The 16,785-nt window shown below is 44.3% G+C and overlaps 1 protein-coding gene across 2 annotated transcripts in view; it reads right to left on the reverse strand.

Moving 5' to 3' along the window:
* The window catches only part of slc36a4 (solute carrier family 36 member 4), a 181,823-nt gene that overhangs the window by 133,332 nt on the left and 31,706 nt on the right, over positions 1–16,785 (reverse strand). For both annotated transcript variants that reach the window (XM_041876836.2, XM_041876835.2), the window contains exon 10: positions 7,320–7,489. In XM_041876836.2, the coding sequence (XP_041732770.2) occupies positions 7,320–7,489 (170 nt within the window). The remainder of the gene's footprint in view (positions 1–7,319; positions 7,490–16,785) is intronic.

Raw genomic sequence — 16,785 nt, forward strand, 5'->3', positions numbered from 1 at the left:
ACAGAGAGAGAGACCCAGAGAGAGACCCAGAGAGAGACAGAGACACAGAGAGAGACAGAGACACAGACAGAGCCAGAGCCAGAGAGAGGGACAGAGCCAGAGACAGAGAGAGAGACAGAGACAGAGACAGAGACAGAAACAGAGAGAGAGAGACAGAGCCAGAGAGAGAGAGACAGAGCCAGAGAGAGAGACAGAGCCAGAGAGAGAGAGACAGAGAGAGACAGAGAGAGACAGAGAGAGACAGAGACACAGAGAGAGAGAGAGAGAGAGACAGACAGAGACAGAGCCAGAGAGAGAGACAGAGAGAGAGAGAGACAGAGACAGAGACAGAGAGAGAGACATAGCCTTGGTATTGAGAAAGGCCGCTGTAGGCAGACCTGGCTCTAAAGAGAAGACAAAATGAGGTGGAAACTGAGCTGCACTTCCTAACTTCCCAAATGTATGACCATATTAGAAACACATATTTCCCTCAGATTACAGAGATCCACAAATAATTTGAAAACAAACCCAATTTTGATAAACTCCCTTGTCTACTGGGTGAAAAACCAGTGTGCCATCACACCAGTAAGATTTGTGACCTGTTGCCACAAGAAAAGGGCAACCAGTGAAGAACAAACACCATTGTAAATACAACCTATATTTATGTTTATTTATTTTCCCCTTTGTACTTTAACTATTTGCACATTGTTACAACACTGTATATATACACATAACATTTGAAATGTCTTTAATCTTTTGGCATTTCTGAGTGTAATGTTTACTGTTAATATTTATTTCACTTTAGTTTACTATCTACTTCACTTGCTTTGGCAATGTTAACATACATTTCCCATGCCAATGAAGCCCTTAAATTGGAATGAATGAATGAGAGAGAGAGAGAGAGAGAGAGAGAGAGAGAGAGAGAGAGAGAGAGAGAGAGAGAGAGAGACAGAGAGAGAGAGACAGAGAGAGAGACAGAGAGAGACACAGACACAGAGAGACAGAGAGAAACAGAGAGAGACAGAGAGTAAGAGACAGAGACAGAGAGACACAGAGACAGAGCCAGAGAGAGAGACAGAGACAGAGACAGAGACAGAGACAGAGACAGAGCCAGAGCCAGAGACAGAGACACAGACACAGAGAGAGAGAGAGAGACAGAGAGAGAGAGAGAGACAGAGAGAGAGACCCAGAGAGAGACCCAGAGAGAGACAGAGACACAGACAGAGCCAGAGCCAGAGAGAGAGACAGAGCCAGAGAGAGAGACAGAGCCAGAGACAGAGACAGAGACAGAGACAGAAACAGAGAGAGAGAGACAGAGCCAGAGAGAGAGAGACAGAGCCAGAGAGAGACAGAGCCAGAGAGACACAGAGACACAGAGACACAGAGACACAGAGAGACAGAGAGACAGAGAGACAGAGAGACAGAGAGACAGAGAGACAGAGAGACAGAGAGACAGAGAGACAGAGAGAGAGAGAGAGAGAGAGAGAGAGAGAGACTCATGGTATACACCAGACTGAGGGCAGAAGCTCATCATTTCTGCATGGGGGAATAGACACAAGCAACAGAGCCACTCTATCCGGCAGTTGCACACTCCACTGTGTTTCTCCAGTGGGCGCCACTGAAAAGCCTCTCCATCTTGGCTCCTGTTCAGCATGCATGCAAGCAATGGCAGCTAGTTATCTTGGGCCAGCAGATATGATCCATGCACTACATTTCCACTTCCCTATTCTAAATGGTGGAAACAAATGTGTCTGCTGCCCCTGGCCCCCAGGCTCTCTGAATGGACTTTATTTCCACTTCATAAAAAAATGTGGAATTAATGTGGAAAACTGATTGGATTTGCAAAAAGTAATTAAAGTAAGGGAATTTCGTTTTTTTTTACCCAACTTTTAACATAACTCCAATGACATGGCTGACATTTTATGTTGATTTCACGTTGAATTCACGTTAGTTGACAACTTCAACCAAAATGTAAATCAAAACTACACGTTGACATTTTTATGCAGGCACAGGGCATCTTGGGGGGCATGAGCTTTTTCGCAAATATCATATGTTTACAAAAGCTGTCACAAGTTCACGCCAAGGAGATGTGTGAGGGTAAATGTACTTGGATGCTAGGGTGTGTGTGTGTGACTGTACATGGATGCTAGTGTGTGTGTGTGTGTGTGTGTGTGTGTGTGCGTGTGCGTGTGCGTGTGTGTAGGTGAGGTCTGGCTGGCACTTGATGAAGCTGCGTTTATCAAACATGAGGGATAATGAAATGTGCAGTCATCAATCAACTGAAAGACGTAATGCTAGTCCCCCCTCTGTCTAATTACATTTGGGCCTGCCCTATTAATTAAATGAGACCCAAACGACTTTGGCAATTAAAGCACATTTCTACTTTCACACCTGTGGTCCCGACAGAGATCATCGCTGCGCGGTTAGCATTTTTCATGGTTGGGAGCAGGCGGTCAGACAGACAACTTTGGGATGATTTGTATTTATTTTTGTCCCATAGATTATTTGCAAACGGTTGTACTTCTGCTGTGTATGCATTAGCCTAGGCCTACCTATTGTATTAAAAACACATCTTTGTTGCATTATTCACACACACTCAGAATTCTCTGCTTCAAGTTTAGTAGCCTACCGCTCCTCTCCTAGTTGGGCTTGCGAGATCAAGTGTGCCTTGTATGTGTGATCTCAATATAATAGCATAGTCATGCATGGGCGGAGAATCACGGGGCAGTTATCTTTCCAAGGAAATTAAATTAAATATGATTAGACTACACTTTACTACAGTGTCTGTAAATAAATATTGACAATGGAAAGAAGAGGGCACTTAATCAACGCAAGTTGAGGTGAGCGTTGCGCCTTTTCATTTTCAAGAAATATTGATTACCCATTTATTTGTCTCTGCCTGCAAATCATCCTCCTAAAAAGGTAGGCTATATCCTACAGTGGTTCTTCCTTTAAAAGCTGCGTGATGTCATAGTATTTTACTGTCAGCCATTGTTGTCATTAATGCTAGTTCGACCACCAGAGGGCATCTTTGAGAAGCTAAGTTATTGAAATGACATGGAGCTGTAGGCCTAAGAGTCCTGTAGCTGTTTTAGCATTACTTACTTATTGGCATAAAAGGCCTACTTCAATATACAGTATATCAATCAATCATTCATTCGTGCATGTCATCACACAGCATACAAGTCATCCATGTCTATAAAATACAGTCAAGCATTTTAGTTATAAAACGAAATAACAAAGGGAGCCTTGATTAATTAAACAATGAATAAACCGCAACATGTCGGCTAAAGCGATTGAATTCACGAATGCATGACTGTTTTTAATATTGGCTGTACTAGAGACTTTAAAACCTTTTTTGTTAGAACAGACTATATGGGATTGATTATAATTTGTTTGTAAATTATTATTGTATTTGTTGTGCTGTTTATACTGTTAGAAATGTAGCTTAATATTATGGTGTTTCTATTCCAAGAAAAACGAAAATGCATTTTACAGTAGCCTATGTATGTGCCTATGCATGGCGCTGTCCAACGTGACCGAGCGGGACTAGGCCTGGGCTACTAAGCGACCGCGAGTGAAGAGCTAAATAATCACCCTAATTGTAGACTAACCAATACCCAAACAGAGATTCTGTGAGAATATAACATCTGATTGATTTATCAAGACCAGTCCCCATGCTTGTCGCAAAGCAGTGCGAAACGGTGCATGTAGCTCAAGAGAAAGTGCAAGTGTCTCATCATTCCTGCTGCTTCAAGTTACCCATTTCATATGTATATACTGTATTCTAGTCAATGCCTTCCTATTCAACTACTGCTGTATATACAGTGGGGAGAACAGGTACTTGATACACTGCCGATTTTGCAGGATATTACTGCACTGTTGGAGCTAGGAACACAAGCATTTCGCTACACTCCCAATAACATCTGCTAAATATGTGACCAATAAAATGTGATTTGAAGTTCAGTAGCCATATGTGCAAGATCAGGTGTGTGTGTGGTTTCAATTAGAGTAGGCTATAGCCCAGGGGTTCCCAAACTATTTTGGCACCACGACCCCATTTTGATATTTGAAAATTCTCGCGACCCCAAGCATGTGAAAGCAATTATGTAATTAACAGCCGACTTTTGGCTTTAATGCATACGAGAGCACTGAATCCAGCTTCAAACTGTTATGAACTGGCGAAGGGTACCATGATTTTTATGGCGCATTTCAAGACAACTGGGAACTCTGAAAAATACGAGGTGAAATCATGACATCAGTGATCTTCAGGTCGGAAAGTCGGAGCTCTAAAAAGAGGCCCGAGTTCCAGAGTTGGAATTCCGAGTTGGATGACCGTTCAAAACGATTTTTCCCAGTCAGAGTGCACAGTTGTCTTGAACACTCTGAAGTCGGAGATTTCCGAGTTCCAAGCTGTTTGAACGTGGTATTCATGCTCAGAGGGAGACGGCAGTCAAAAACCAAAACTCCTCCGTAGTGACCCGTGAATGCATTCGGTCACATGACAGCTCAATTAGCTGTTAGATTTCACTTACCGGCATTTCAACTAAGCCAGGATCACAGTCAAACGGATTGGGAAGTAGATCCCAAAGTGCTCTTCCAAGCGTTGGAGGTGAGCAGTCGTCACCATAAATGGAGCCCCATCTGTGCAAAAGCCCACCATTCAATCCCATGGAATCTGTTTTTCGTCAATAAAGCCATGTAGCACACTGAACATCCCCTGTGCCGTTTCATGCTCAGGAATCTTGAGACAGAACAATATGTTCTCGTGAATAGCATCCCCCGACATGTATAGCGAACAAAAGTCAATGCATGGGCATCTCGGCCCTCACCGCTAACATCCATTTGGAGAGCATTAACTGGGGAATTTTAGAGTCGTTCAGTCAGATGTTCCTATTGATTGCTAGCAATAGCATACATTATTTGTTTAACAGTGTTATCTGACAAAGGTATTGATGTGAGTTTCTGTGCCTCTGCCTCCCCACACATTGTTTTCACCATATCAATTGCGGCCAGTAATATCAAAGTCTCTGCAATAGTGTGTGGTTTCATAGCTTAGCGGCCTTAGCCATTGACCATGGGAATGATTCAAGTGCGGCCCTTTCCCATGATCTAAGAGCACTCTCTGGTTGAATTTTATCTTTTAAATTTGAATAATTGCAATTTAGATGTTTAAGGTTAACCACATTACACAATGATTTTGAGATACAAAGACAATATTATAATATATACTTTTTTCTGTATATATTTTTTCATGATTTTGTAAATTCTCCTTAGATCCCATTTTCATATCAGGTGACCCCACATGGGGTCGCGACCCCTAGTTTGGGAACCACTGCTATAGCCTATGCATGGGCGGAGAAGCACTGGGCAGTTATCGTTCCTAGGAAATGTACTTCCTAAATATGATTAGGCTATATAGTTTACTACATTGCCTAGAAATAAATACTGATCACCCGTATTTGTCTCCGTCTGAAGATCGTCCCACTCCTAAAAAGGTAGGCTATAAAAACGTAGCTCAAGAGAAAGTGCAAGTCTCTCAAACTCAACTATCTTCAAACTAAGTCTAGCCTATTGGCTGATATAGCCCAGTAACACTGATAGCCTAATAATGGGCCACATGAAAATCTCTGGTAATTTAACCTATTTCTTAGGTTATTTTTTCGCATTTTGATATTGCCTATAGGGCGCAACATGTTTGCAGGACTTGGGTTGGGTTCGGGACCAGTTCTTGCGGTAGCGGGTGGGAGTCAGACAGAAAGCCACCAGGAGCGGGCGGGGGTGCGGCTGCTGGTGCAGGCGGGAGCGGGATGAATAAATCAGTCCCGCGCAGACCTCTACAGTAATACAACGTGATAACTCACCATGGCATACCTCGTCTGGTCATGTTACACTGGGCTGGGCCTACAGTAATACAACATGATAACTGACACACCCACATTTCACATCGACTCAAACAAAGAGGACAAATCACAGAGCTACACACACTACATCCATACTATGCTTGGACGGTATACCGTATACCGGGATGGTTTATCAATACCGCTGAAACTATTTCTTTGAAGTTTTTTAATAAATGTGAAAACTTTTTAAGTAAATACCTGCAGTCAACTTTTACAATACATTAGCAGATAAAACAGATTGCGTACGAGAGACCGGAGCCTTGTGAGTCACTCACTGTTGTGCAGCACGCGCCAGTTGACCTAGTTACAGAATGGCATTCACAACATTAAAATGTTTGCCAACTAGATATCTTATTTTACATTGACATTTTAGTAATTTAGCAGACGCTCATATCCAGAGCGACATACAGGAGCAATTAGGGTTAAGTGCCTTGCTCAAGGGCACATAGACAGATGTTTCACCTAGTCGGCTCAAGGATTCAAACTAGCAACCTTTCGGTTACTGGCCCAACTCTCTTAACCGCTTGGCTACCTATTAAGTTACCTGTCTAAAATGTGCTAAATGCTCTTCAGTTGTGCATTTGGTTTGCTAATTTAGTAGCTAGTTATCTAGCTAAGTGGTTAGCTTCTTCTAAAAAACAGCAGAGAATCCCCTCCTGGATCAAGATCCTTGCTGTCTAATATAGGTTTTGTGCACGCAGAAAACTGTGAGTAGCATTTTTGAGTTACTTGTATAAGTTTATGAGCTGGGATGGCTGTCCTGCAAATAGTTTGTCAGAGACTGCATAACATTATCGCATTGCGCTTGTTATCATTTTGCTACCATTCGCTATGGAATCTTACATGTAATTGTTAGCATTGCTAACCATCTGATTACAGAGGCTCAGTGGGGTTTGAAAAAAGGGCCCCTTGTGTTTAGTGCCGGTATTACCAAATATGTCGGGATGGCACAAGGTCGGTATGAAGGTAGAGCAATCTGGATACGGCCCAAGCCTAGTGGAGACAGCATGTAATACTCTTGACACACGCAAATATTAATCAAACATGATGTAACCACACACACACACACAATTACACAGTCGAACATTGACCACAAATACACAGTACACACAATACCTTCACCATGTCAGCACTGCTCCATCCTACTGAGATGGCCACCCTAACCTCTCTGTATTCTACAGGATCAGAGAAACCTTTTACTGGGAGGCAGAGCAGGTCAATTTGTTTCTAGCTCTCTTTACAACAAGCTCCTTTAAAAAAGGCCAGCCACCCAGCCATCTACACCGTGTCCACTAACAGACACTGTGTCCTACCGCATTATGGAAATAAATTAGTTCTCTCCCTCTCTCGCCTGCACACCATTCACTGGAGCCTCTGCAGAAGTCTACCCCCCCAGTAAACTATACACCATGTTCCTGTTTATGTGATGGGGCTTACCATGCGTTGTGAGGAAGGTTAAGGGTTATGCTTCCTTTGATGTCGTCACCAAAGTGGAGGTAGCCTAGCGTTGCCAAGACAACGTAGAGGACGATGGTGATACCCATCCCTATGTTCAGAGCCATGGGGAACCGCTTCGGTTCCTTCATCTGGTTCTCTAGAGGAAGAACCTGCCACACACACACACACACACACACACACACACGCACACAGGGAGCGCAAATTGTCAAGAAAACAGGAATGCTGTATAATAAAAGTAATACAAGAAAAATACATTACTATCTTGAATAAAAGTTTGGAAACAGTGCCCCGAAAAACAAAGTATTGAGATCTGAAAAAGCTATGAAAAGATTAAAATCATCAGTCTTTTATTGAATAACAAACCCTTGGCATAGAGAATGATAACAGAGCAGCTAGGAGGACTAGTCTCTGACCTACATTAGCCCCAGAAGTTTACCAAGTTCTCCGTTTTTGCTGGGGATGAGGAGAGTTGGGATGCAGGGTGAGTGGGAGGGTGGGTGTTGGATGTTTGAGGTGTTGCCGTTTGGCTCGTGCCCCGTAGGGATGCTGCATGACAGGGTGGCAGGGAACATTATCACTGCTAGTACCACACACACAGACTGAGGAACTGCTCTCCGCCCCGGGAACGCCTCTCGATCTGGGCAGCGGGATTAATGATCGCCATTCATCACCAAACCTCCACATAAAGAGACCGTGGCATAATTAGATCCCCAGACACCCTTTCTCTTTCTTTTATTTCCTCTCTTTCTTTCTCTCTCACCCTCTCTTCCCGCTCTCTCTTCTCCTCCTTACCTCGAGAAAATATGGATGCTTTCTAATTTGGGTAAACAACAGTTTCATTTGAACAGGTTTAAACCTGGCTGTCAAAGTCACATACATATTCAAAGGAACGGATCTATTTTTCTTTCCCTCTTCCCTTGTTCGCTGTGACTGATCACTTCTTGACAGGGGCTTGTTACCGCTCCTCCTGATGCGGCCGATGGGTTTCTGACTGCTGTTTGATTTGTTGATTCATGACTTCGTCTGGCAGCGAAGTGAGAAGAATTGCAGCACAAACAAGGCTAACAGACACAGAGGGATGGGGAACACGTCAATGACCTGGTCTCTGATTATGCATACAGAACACTATTAGACTAAGGTATGAAAGCACACAGCCAACAGGAATATAGATTTCTGTGTCAAGAGTTAGTGGATACATCTAAATCACAATAAAAAGTTGGAAAGGGCCTCTCCTGTTTGGCTACCTGTCCAAGAACCTTGCCTTGCTCACAACAAAACATCTCAAAAGACACATTGCTCTCAAACCACATTAACTCCGTAACAGGGCCAACCAGCCAAGACTCCAACAGTGACTGAGGTGCTTCAGAGCCAGAGAAGTAACATGCCAAAACTCCACTGATCTAAGAGACCTGACCAAAGCCACCGTGCCAGGAGCCCCTGCCTTCTTACCACCACATCAAGCAGGGTGTGTGAGACTGCAGCATTGGATAGGCAGCTGGTCCGCATTCAGCTAAGAACAACAGGTGGTTCAGTTAACAAGCTAATAACACTGACCTCTCAGCCTGGGGAACAGCCCACTAATGAGAGAGGAGCAGCCGCATACAGAGACATAGATGTGGACTGAGGAAAGAGAGAGCTGGAGATGGAGGAGAGGAGGAGAGATAGAGAGGGGGAGAGACTGAGGGATAAAGACTGGGAAGAGAGGGGGGAGAGTGAGAGAGAGTGAGAGAGAGCGAGGGAGAGCGAGGGAGAGAGAGGGTGAGCGAGAAGAGGGAAGATAAAGAAGTACACTGGGTAGAGAGGAGGATGGCAAATCAGAAAGAGAAAAGAAAGAGAGAGAAGGAAAGCAAACAGACAAGGTCAGAGATTGAGAGAGGTTAGAAAACAAAAAAGATTCAATGAGGACACGAAACTACTTGAAGTTTATCAAAGTGATTAAATTTTATATGTGTTCTTGACAGTGAAAATCAAAGTGAAAAGTAATTTATTTCTCAAGGCGTCCGTCCGACACAACACTGAGGTTGAATCACGTTCATCAGCCCCCCTCTCCCCTTCGGTTAGACATGCTCTCTCGCTCGCCACTACCTTAGCACTCGAGCGGCTAATATGCAGGCAGATTTAGTAGTCACACATAACTCTAAAGAACAGCCTCTCTCTCTCGCTCCGCCTGTAGTCATTACAACAGTTCTCCTTCGTTGACCTATCCAACTAATTCGTCATCAATTAAAGGTTAATTAAATGTTAATTGATGGCAATTTAGTATTAAAGCAATAAAGAGGGCAATATGGGATTGTCGGTGGGGAAGGGAGTCCAAGCCAGCTATTGCCTCTCAGCCAATTGCCTGCCGCCAACAGCGCCTTGCAACAAATCATGTCAGGAGTAGCAGCCTTAAGCCAATCACCTGAGTCATTGTGTCGTCTTTCTCTCACCACAGCAACCCAACGGCTATTTTGTGTTCATGCCAAAAGGTTGAGAACTCAACTAACTACTGCTGACCTCTGGTTGGCCACAATCCCCTTGTAATGAGAGAAAAGGTCCATGCTACCAGTGAGACACAGAACATGATCACTTTACATTCTATTACAGCTGTATGATATTATATTACCCTAAGCAGATTCTCTCCACCATTAGTCTTGGGCCAGAGTATAGCGTGTGTGTGCATGCGAAAGGAGGTTGTGGATCTGTTCATACATCACACTGGACAGAGGCAGAGTGGGTAAAGTGTGTGACAGAGACAAAGTGTGTTTGCATATGTGGAGACTGGAGTTTGAGTGGGTGTAAATAGGCATGCCATGAATGCTTGTTTTTGTATGCACATACAGTGGGGAGAACAAGTATTTGATACACTGCCGATTTTGCAGGTTTTCCTACTTACAAAGCATGTAGAGGTCTGTAATTTTTATCATAGGTACACTTCAACTGTGAGAGACGGAATCTAAAACAAAAATCCAGAAAATCACATTGTATGATTTTTAAGTAATTAATTTGCATTTTATTGCATGACATAAGTATTTGATACATCAGAAAAGCAGAACTTAATATTTGGTACAGAAACCTTTGTTTGCAATTACAGAGATCATACGTTTCCTGTAGGTCTTGACTAGGTTTGCACACACTGCAGCAGGGATTTTGGCCCACTCCTCCATACAGACCTTCTCCAGATCCTTCAGGTTTCGGGGCTGTCGCTGGGCAATACGGACTTTCAGCTCCCTCCAAAGATGTTCTATTGGGTTCAGGTCTGGAGACTGGCTAGGCCACTCCAGGACCTTAAAATGCTTCTTACAGAGCCACTCCTTAGTTGCCCTGGCTGTGTGTTTGGGTCGTTGTCATGCTGGAAGACCCAGCCACGACAAATCTTCAATGCTCTTACTGAGGGAAGGAGGTTGTTGGCCAAGATCTCGCGATACATGGCCCCATCCATCCTCCCCTCAATACGGTGCAGTCGTCCTGTCCCCTTTGCAGAAAAGCATCCCCAAAGAATGATGTTTCCACCTCCATGCTTCACGGTTGGGATGGTGTTCTTGGGGTTGTACTCATCCTTCTTCTTCCTCCAAACACGGCGAGTGGAGTTTAGACCAAAAAGCTCTATTTTTGTCTCATCAGACCACATGACCTTCTCCCATTCCTCCTCTGGATCATCCAGATGGTCGTTGGCAAACTTCAGACTGGCCTGGACATGCGCTGGCTTGAGCAGGGGGACCTTGCGTGCGCTGCAGAATTTTAATCCATGACGGCATAGTGTGTTACTAATGGTTTTCTTTGAGACTGTGGTCCCAGCTCTCTTCAGGTCATTGACCAGGTCCTGCCGTGTAGTTCTGGGCTGATCCCTCACCTTCCTCATGATCATTGATGCCCCACGAGGTGAGATCTTGCATGGAGCGCCAGACCGAGGGTGATTGACTGTCATCTTGAACTTCTTCCATTTTCTAATAATTGCGCCAACAGTTGTTGCCTTCTCACCAAGCTGCTTGTCTATTGTCCTGTAGCCCATCCCAGCCTTGTGCAGGTCTACAATTTTATCCCTGATGTCCTTACACAGCTCTCTGGTCTTGGCCATTGTGGAGAGGTTGGAGTCTCTCACAGTTGAAGTGTACCTATGATAAAAATTACAGACCTCTACATGCTTTGTAAGTAGGAAAACCTGCTAAATCGGCAGTGTATCAAATACTTGTTCTCCCCACTGTATGTCAAAATGAGCTTGGGATGTGCTTGTGTACATATGTCATGGCATTGTATATCACTGAACAGTGGGTTTCCATGAATATCGATAAGTAAGAGAGTGTAGCCTACATTACTAAGAACCCCTGCATATGCATTTGTGGGTGTAGGTAGCCATGTGTATGTCTATATGTACGCATGTCTGAATACATACGAGTAAGCCAGTGGTTTCAAAACTCTCCAAACTTGGCCAGGGCCATTAGATGAACTCTCATTATACAGAAACCTACAGCGAGCAAGGCTCAATCAGCCCACTACAGCGCTCACCTCCTGCACAGAGGCAGGCAGCGCTGGGTACAGGAGCCAAGCACAGTGCATGTATTAGCATTACAGTGCCTTGCAAAAGTATTCATCCCCCTTGGCGTTTTTCCTATTATGTTGCATTACAACCTGTAATTTAAATTGATTTTTATTTGGATTTCATGTAATGGACATACACAAAATAGTCCAAATTGGTGAAGTGAAATGGAAAAAATAACTAGTAAAAATAAATAACGAAAAAGTGGCGCATGCATATGTATTCACCCCCCTTTGCTACGAAGCTCCTAAATAAGATCTGGTGCAACCAATTACCTTCAGAAGTCACATAATTAGTTAAATAAAGTCCACCTGTGTGCAATCTAAGTGTCACATGATCTGTCACATGACCTCAGTATATATACACCTGTTCTGAAAGGCCCCAGAGTCTGCAACACCACTAAGGAAGGGGCACCACCAAGCAAGTGGCACCATGAAGACCAAGGAGCTCTCCAAACAGGTCAGGGACAAAGTTGTGGAGAAGTACAGATCAGGGTTGGGTTATAAAAAATTATCTGAAACTTCGAACATCCTACAGAGCACCATTAAACAAAATTGAAAGAATATGGCACCACAACAAACTTGCCAAGAGAGGGCCGCCCACCAAAACCCACAGACCAGGCAAGGAGGGCATTAACCAGAGAGGCAACAAAGAGACCAAAGACAACCCTGAAGGAGCTGCAAAGCTCCACAGCGGAGATTGGAGTATCTGTCCATAGGACCACTTTAAGCCGTACACTCCACAGAGCTGGGCTTTACAGAAGAGTGGCCAGAAAAAAGCCATTGCTTAAAGAAAAAAATAAGCAAACACGTTTGGTGTTTGCCAAAAGCCATGTGGGAGACTCCCCAAACATATGGAAGAAGGTACTCTGGTCAGATGAGACTAAAATTGAGCTTTTTGGCCATCAAGGTAAACGCTATGTCTGGCGCAAACCCAACACCTCTCATCACCCCGAGAACACCATCCCCACAGTGAAGCATGGTGGTGGCAGCATCATGCTGTGGGGATGTTGTTCATCGGCAGGGACTGGGAAACTGGTCAGAATTGAAGGAATGATGGATGGCGCTAAATACTGGGAAATTCTTGAGGGAAACCTGTTTCAGTCTTCCAGAGATTTGAGACTGGGACGGAGGTTCACCTTCCCGCAGGACAATGACCCTAAACATACTGTTAAAGCAACACTCGAGTGGTTTAAGGGGAAACATTTAAATGTCTTGGAATGGCCTAGTCAAAGCCCAGACCTCAATCCAATTGAGAATCTGTGGTATGACTTAAAGATTGCTGTACACCAGCGGAACCCATCCAACTTGAAGGAGCTGGAGCGGTTTTGCCTTGAAGAATGGGAAAAAAATCACAGTGGCTAGATTTTCCATGCTTATAGAGACATACCCCAAGAGACTTGCAGCTGTAATTGCTGCAAAAGGTGGCTCTACAAAGTATTGACTTTGGGGGGTGAATAGTTATGCACGCTCAAGTTCTGTTTTTTTTGTCTTATTTCTTGTTTGCTTCACAATAAAAAATATTTTGCATCTTCAAAGTGGTAGGCATGTTGTGTAAATTAAATGATACAAACCCCCCAAAAAACAATTTTAATTCCAGGTTGTAAGGCAACAAAATACAAAAAATGCCAAGGGGGTGAATACTTTTGCAAGCCACTGTACATAACAGTCAGCCTCCACACCCCAGAGAGCCTTTAAGAAACCCACAGCCCAATAAAAACCTGGTTTGAGGCAAGAGCCGAATCCCCATCCCTCATTGCAATATTTATGTCCTCTGCTACATTTCTCATTCTGGAATTTCAATCGATCAGGCTGGCCAGCTGAAGCTTCAGCCTCAGAATTTTTGTTCAAAAGAAGGAGTGTCTCCAGCAGGCCATAGGAGAAGACTAGAGCTGCCATTAAAGAGAAAGAAACTAGGGACAAGGAATCGATAGAGCCAGGTAGGTGAGCCACGGAGGAGAAAGGGGGCTCTGGAAAACAGATTAAGACACAAGGCAGAGGGAAAACTTGTTTTGCCTGCTGCACTTACTAGGTCAACATTGCTGTTAGAAAAGGGGGAAAGAGGGGAATGGGGGAGAGAGAGAGAGAGAGAGAGAGAGAGAGAGAACAAGAAAGAGAAAAAAGAAAGATAATGCAAACCAGATATTTCTAAACCTGAGGGTCTGACACAAAATCGTGTCATTTCAAACTTTATCTGCAACGTTATATTCCATTTTGTGCGACTAGAGCGGTTTCCCCTATCCAGCTGTACATAGAGGTTTCGCTCGAGTCGCAACACAATGGAATATAACATTGCGGATAAAGTTCGGAATGACAATTTCATGTGTACAACATCTAAAAAGACCTGCATCACTATACTTGGAGCTTTGCCATTTCTAAAGGGAAGTATTTGGGTGTTTTTGGAGCCTTTGTTCATGTTTATATGCGGCCCCCATACTGCAGAACTAGCAATGAGGAAGTTGGGGTAAGTTTCTCAAAATCAAGTGAAATTGCAAAAAAAAAGTGTCTGGACCCTTCTATAACAAGCATTTTGATTTGGTTCAGAAAAAGTAAACTTCTCCTTTAACAGATGTAGTTTAAAATGTCCTCTCTTTCTCTCTCTACAGAGTGGCTTTCTGAAAAAAATACTGATCCCCAGAGGATCCCAGAGCAGTATTATGTAAATCAGAGGAGTAGATCACTGGCAACTGATCTCTTGGTGCACAGTGGATCTACTGTAGAGTGACCACACAAAATAAGCAGCAAAGCCTTCTCCTTTCAAGTAGAAAGCAAAGCTCAGGGAAAGTGGAGAGATCAAAGTAATGGAAATCTCGCTCTCGCTCTCTCTGCACAAAATAGGCTATTTACACAGTATACAAATAACCTGCCAAGAGGACCAGGGAGGCTCTCTCAATATCCATGAGTAGTGGTCTCTCTTTAAACAAATATTAGAAAAATTATTCTGTGCCTCACTACCTTTTTTTCACTTTTCTCGCTCTCCCTCTCCCCCTCTCCCTCTCTCTCTCCTCCTCCCCCTCTCCCCCTCTCTCTCCCCCTCCCTCTCCCCCTCCGGAGCCAAAGGAGAAAACTTGAACAAATTCACCAAAATACTTTAGCCCGGGGCCTGTATCCATCTGCTAAATGCCCCTCGACTTGATGGAAGAGTGAGAGGTAAGAGTCCAAACACTTGCTACCTATAAACTTCCTGGAATCAAAAGCAGAGGCATCCAAAGGTGCAGCACGCAGCCTTGGGCTAATCTACCGTCTTAAAATACTTACTTACAGTCTGTTAGTTTATCCTTGAGAGAGGAGGGAGAGAGATCATTAGACAAGGTGAGGATTAAAGGGGGTTAAGATGATTGTTTGGAAAGAAACAGGCCCCCACAACCCACCTTAATAACCTTCCTTTAAACCCTGAAGCCCAAAGCCAAAACACCTAACAGACTACCTTTAGCTGGCCTAGCCAACACAATTAGCGTTAGCTCCAAAAGTATCTGCAGGGAGCTGAACTATTTCTCTGCTTTATAAACCCTGCGCTGGAGAGGCAGGTGGAGAATGTACAGATAAAAGGTATGTCAGTAAGTGAGAAGCACACCAAAGCACTTTGGCCCAGTTTGTAGTGCTGGAAGGAACCATAGTTATGCCCTCCTGTTGGTAGAGCATGGCGCTTGGTAGAGTTGGTAGAGCATGGCGCTTGCAACGCCAGGGTTGTGGGTTCGATTCCCACGGGGGGCCAGTATGAAAAATGTATGCACTCACTAACTGTAAATCGCTCTGGATAAGAGCGTCTGCTAAATGACTAAAATGTCAAATGTAAATAATATTAGTCAAGTGCCTACTGGAGATGTGGAAAGGAAAAGGGATACCTAATCAGTTGCAGAACTGAATGCACTCAACCGAAATGTGTATTCCGCATTTAACCCCTGTAGCTCAGTTGGTAGAGCATGGCGCTTGCAACGCCAGGGTTGTGGGTTCGTTTCCCACGGGGGGACAGTATGAAAAATGTATGCACTCACTAACTGTAAGTCGCTCTGGATAAGAGCATCTGCTAAATGACTAACATGTAAATGTAACCCAACCCCTTCTCTCGGTTAGTTCCCTTTTTACTGGCAGCAGCAGCGCCGGCCAATCAGTTATTCCCAATTGGCCCAGTGACACACGTTTCAGGCCGGCTCTCTCCCTTCCCCATTGCTTATCCCAGGGGATTGGTGTGAATATCGAATCCCCAGGCGGATAATAACCCTGTCAGGGTGACTGAGAGAACCCATATGGTGGTGGATCACTCCCAGAGAGAGAGAGAAAGTGGAATGGGCTAGCTTGAGGAGGCCTAACTACTTTCATTCTTTCTTTCTTCCTGGCCATCTATCCCTATCTGAGAAGGAGCAGTGTCTGCAATTCTCTCCACAACCTTTCTCTTTTTTTGTACTCTCTTCTCTCCTTCTTCCTCTCCTCCCTCTCTCTTTCTCTAGGGAGATGTTCTGATCCGGAGTGGCCTGACTGTCGTCTCCGTCTGTCGTGGTGACGTGTCGGCCATCACCCTGTGCCCGCCGGTTGGCTGATTAATGGGTTAGCGGCGGTGAGTGTGCATTCCTCTGCCCCTCTCTCAATACACCCTGGTACCACCTCATACATCATCATGCCCACGGCGGGCACACACACATTCTGACACATTTAAACACACACACGCACGCACACACACACACAGACACATTCAAACACACACACACAAACACAGCCTTATCTGCAGGACACCATCCCCATCCCCACTGAATCCCCAGCTCCAGCTGAAGGTTAGCGTTAGCTTAACCCTCTGATTAGCTCAGTTTAACCCTCTCACCAGGGAGTTAGCATTGGACCTTTCCATTCTTCAACCCCCTCATCTGAGGTCAGCATTTAACCTAGCTAAGGTTAACCTAACGTAGCAGGCATAAAAGAAACACCTGAGCAGCGT

This window comes from Coregonus clupeaformis, chromosome 5 (assembly GCF_020615455.1).
Source record: "Coregonus clupeaformis isolate EN_2021a chromosome 5, ASM2061545v1, whole genome shotgun sequence".
Taxonomy (NCBI): domain Eukaryota; kingdom Metazoa; phylum Chordata; class Actinopteri; order Salmoniformes; family Salmonidae; genus Coregonus; species Coregonus clupeaformis.